This window comes from Austrofundulus limnaeus, unplaced genomic scaffold (genome assembly GCF_001266775.1).
Source record: "Austrofundulus limnaeus strain Quisiro unplaced genomic scaffold, Austrofundulus_limnaeus-1.0 Scaffold68, whole genome shotgun sequence".
In the NCBI taxonomy this organism is placed as follows: domain Eukaryota; kingdom Metazoa; phylum Chordata; class Actinopteri; order Cyprinodontiformes; family Rivulidae; genus Austrofundulus; species Austrofundulus limnaeus.
In genome coordinates, this window is record NW_013952470.1 from 2,165,859 (window position 1) to 2,168,656 (window position 2,798).

Consider the following 2,798-nt stretch of genomic DNA (forward strand, 5'->3'; position numbering starts at 1 on the left):
GTGTGTGTGTGTGTGTGTGTGTGTGTGTGTGTGTGTGTGTGTGTGTGTGAAATCACTACATTTGGAGATTTAATTAATGCATTTTTCTGTCTTAGTTTACATTAACACCTGATACGAATTATCCAGTACAACAATAAATCATTTCAGTTAACACTAGCACAGCTGTATGAGACAACAGTTTGATGGGTGAGAGCTAAAATCTCCAAAACTGAAAGTTTTGTTTTGGTTTATTGTGTTAGATACAAATTATTGTGTCGTAAAAAGTCGCGCCCACAAGTCCACTTGTCTCAAGAAGCTGCTGATTCAAAACCAACAGATCTTGAACTACAGGCTTCAATCCAAACACAACTTGCTCAACTCTGTTCACTTTGGTAACTGAAAAACAAAGTTAAACGACGAACTCACAACAAAACTGACAAGCTTATTATGAAACTACTTTGCCACTTTTCATTTTACGTCTCATCAGAATAGCTTTAAATTGTCGACTCTAACACTATTTAACACAATTATCACTTCAAAAATCCTAAAATACAGCTGATATTAATTTAGAAAAACATACTAAGATTTCAAACAACGAACTCATGTGAACATCACTTCAGCAGCTACCGAAGCTAAAGTTAGCATCGCTGAAAATAACCAAACATTACCTGTAAAACATGTATCGAGTCGGATCAACACCGTAATCGTCCTTAAATTTCTCCTCCGCTTCCACATCAAACTCCTTGTCTTCTTTAACCTCCGCAGACTCAGCTGAAGTCTCGTCCATACTTGACATGGCTAACTTTGTTGTAGCAAAATCTCTGTTCGCTCCGTTCAGCACCGTGAAGACGTCACATCCGGTGTGGTCACGCTGCGGCTGCTTTCAGGGACTGCTGGAAATTCTAGCTTCGCGTTCAGCGTCATGAAAACAAAAACACACACACACACAAAAAAAAAAACTAATTTAAATCTGCACGTTATTTTCTCGTGTTTGTGACCAAAATATCTTATGCACACACTTTCAAAGATTAATTATTGGATGCACACTTGACAGGTATTTAACAAAAACACAAACCTGGCTGGCTGTAACTGTCAATTGGACAGATTTTGGACTAAAACGTCATGTGGTAGTGGTAATAATTGAAGCAAGTAACACATACTTTGAGTAATACATCGTGTGAGTTTGCACATTATTATTAAGTTTGACCAAAACAGCTATAACTTTGTAATTTCTGACAATAAAATAATCCTCTGGATTGAAAGATGATGGGTATAATGCGTTCCTTCAAGGACTGATAGGACTTTCATCTTAAAAACAGATTTATCATTTTAAATATGAATAAACTATCATAAGACTCAACACCCATCGTTACAGGTTAATTAGTATTACAGAAAATAACAACAGATCCTACAGCCTATGTTTAATAGCTAGTAAATGTGGTTTTATTGACAAATTGCTTGTGATTACAGCTCCTACAACATACATGATTCTGAGCGTTTCTTCTGTGGTTTCTGCAGCCTAATGTTGTCAGACTTCAATTGTGAGACAGAAACACTGGCACAGACACTGGGCTGAAACTGCATTTATATAACTTGTACACAAAGTAGATTTGCCCAAACCTGTATAAAACTAGCTTTTAGGTTTGGTACCTGGTACATCTGAACTACTACAGCAGACTCCTTTAAACATCCTGCTTGAAATAAATTCTTCAAAGCAAGGTCAAGCTGAAATTTATTTTCATCAACAATTCTGAACATTATAAAAATAAATAGATGATTTACAGTCAGTGGATTGTTATACAAACTGTTATCAAAATTATGTATCAGTCAGAAAGAAAATTTGAACACATGCATAACACCATTCCATGAACGGATACATGTTCTGAATACTTGTTGCTAACATTTGCAAATAACATCTGGTTTTTTTTTTCAAACAGAACCATTCGATAGAAAAACTAAAATAAAATAAAAAAATCATTCAGAGCAGAAAGCGGTACATGTTCAGTATGCTTCTTTCTGACCAGCTTCTAACAATGACTTGACCAAAGGTTGATTCAATGACTGTCATCCAGATCCAGTCTGTGCTTTTCAATGTAACGTCTGAAAAACAAAAACACATAAAACTGTGGTTATTGCATTTTACAGGAGTTTAGTGATTTTTGACCCTGCGAATGTGAACATGAAAATAAATAGTTTAAAATAAATTTTTATATTGCTGTTTTAAAACAATGAACATTACACAGCAGGCTCTCCTAGATAAAAACTAGATATTATTCTTTGGTGCTCACATAGGTACGATGATTACTGCTAATTTTTACATTTCTGACAGTTTTCAGTTCAAACCACAGTGGCTCATTTTGGCCACTTGGATGCAGAAACACTTATCCACTCACACACATTTACCAAGTGAAAACATCTGATTTATTTTAGAACAAAATGACATTTTATACTACATTTTAAACAGTCTAAAACAGAGATTCTTAACCCGTGGGCCGTGAGCGCCACCTTGAGGGCCTCAAATGAACAACAGTTTTTAACTTTGGGCCGCAGAGGGTCGTGGGACCTCATTGATTTTGAATAAGCTGCAATACACTTTCTCACCACTGGTAGCGGTAGTGCACCACTCAGATGTTTAACAACTTTTTTAATATGTAGAAGAAGAAACTTGGAAACCTGCCAAGAATGGAAATCTATGTTAAATGAAAAGTAGAAGCAAAAATGAAATAACTCTGCAAAAAGCACCAAAGTTTGTCACTAATATGAAGAACAGCTTCGGTTGCAAATGTTTAAAAAGGCTATATTTTCATTTATACTTTATC

The 2,798-nt window shown here is 35.5% G+C and overlaps 2 protein-coding genes across 2 annotated transcripts in view; both read right to left on the reverse strand.

Annotated features, from left to right (window-relative positions):
* fnta (farnesyltransferase, CAAX box, subunit alpha) overlaps positions 1-807 on the reverse strand; it is a gene marked incomplete at its 5' end in the record, with an annotated part of 13,876 nt that extends 13,069 nt beyond the window's left edge. The window contains 1 exon segment of the mRNA XM_014010410.1: positions 648-807. Within this exon segment, the coding sequence (XP_013865864.1) occupies positions 648-775 (128 nt within the window).
* A 592-nt stretch (positions 808-1,399) lies between these two features.
* The window catches only part of aup1 (AUP1 lipid droplet regulating VLDL assembly factor), a 29,083-nt gene continuing 27,684 nt past the window's right edge, over positions 1,400-2,798 (reverse strand). The window contains exon 12 of the mRNA XM_014010409.1: positions 1,400-2,079. Coding sequence (XP_013865863.1) covers positions 2,034-2,079 — 46 coding nt within the window. The 3' untranslated portion in view covers positions 1,400-2,033. The remainder of the gene's footprint in view (positions 2,080-2,798) is intronic.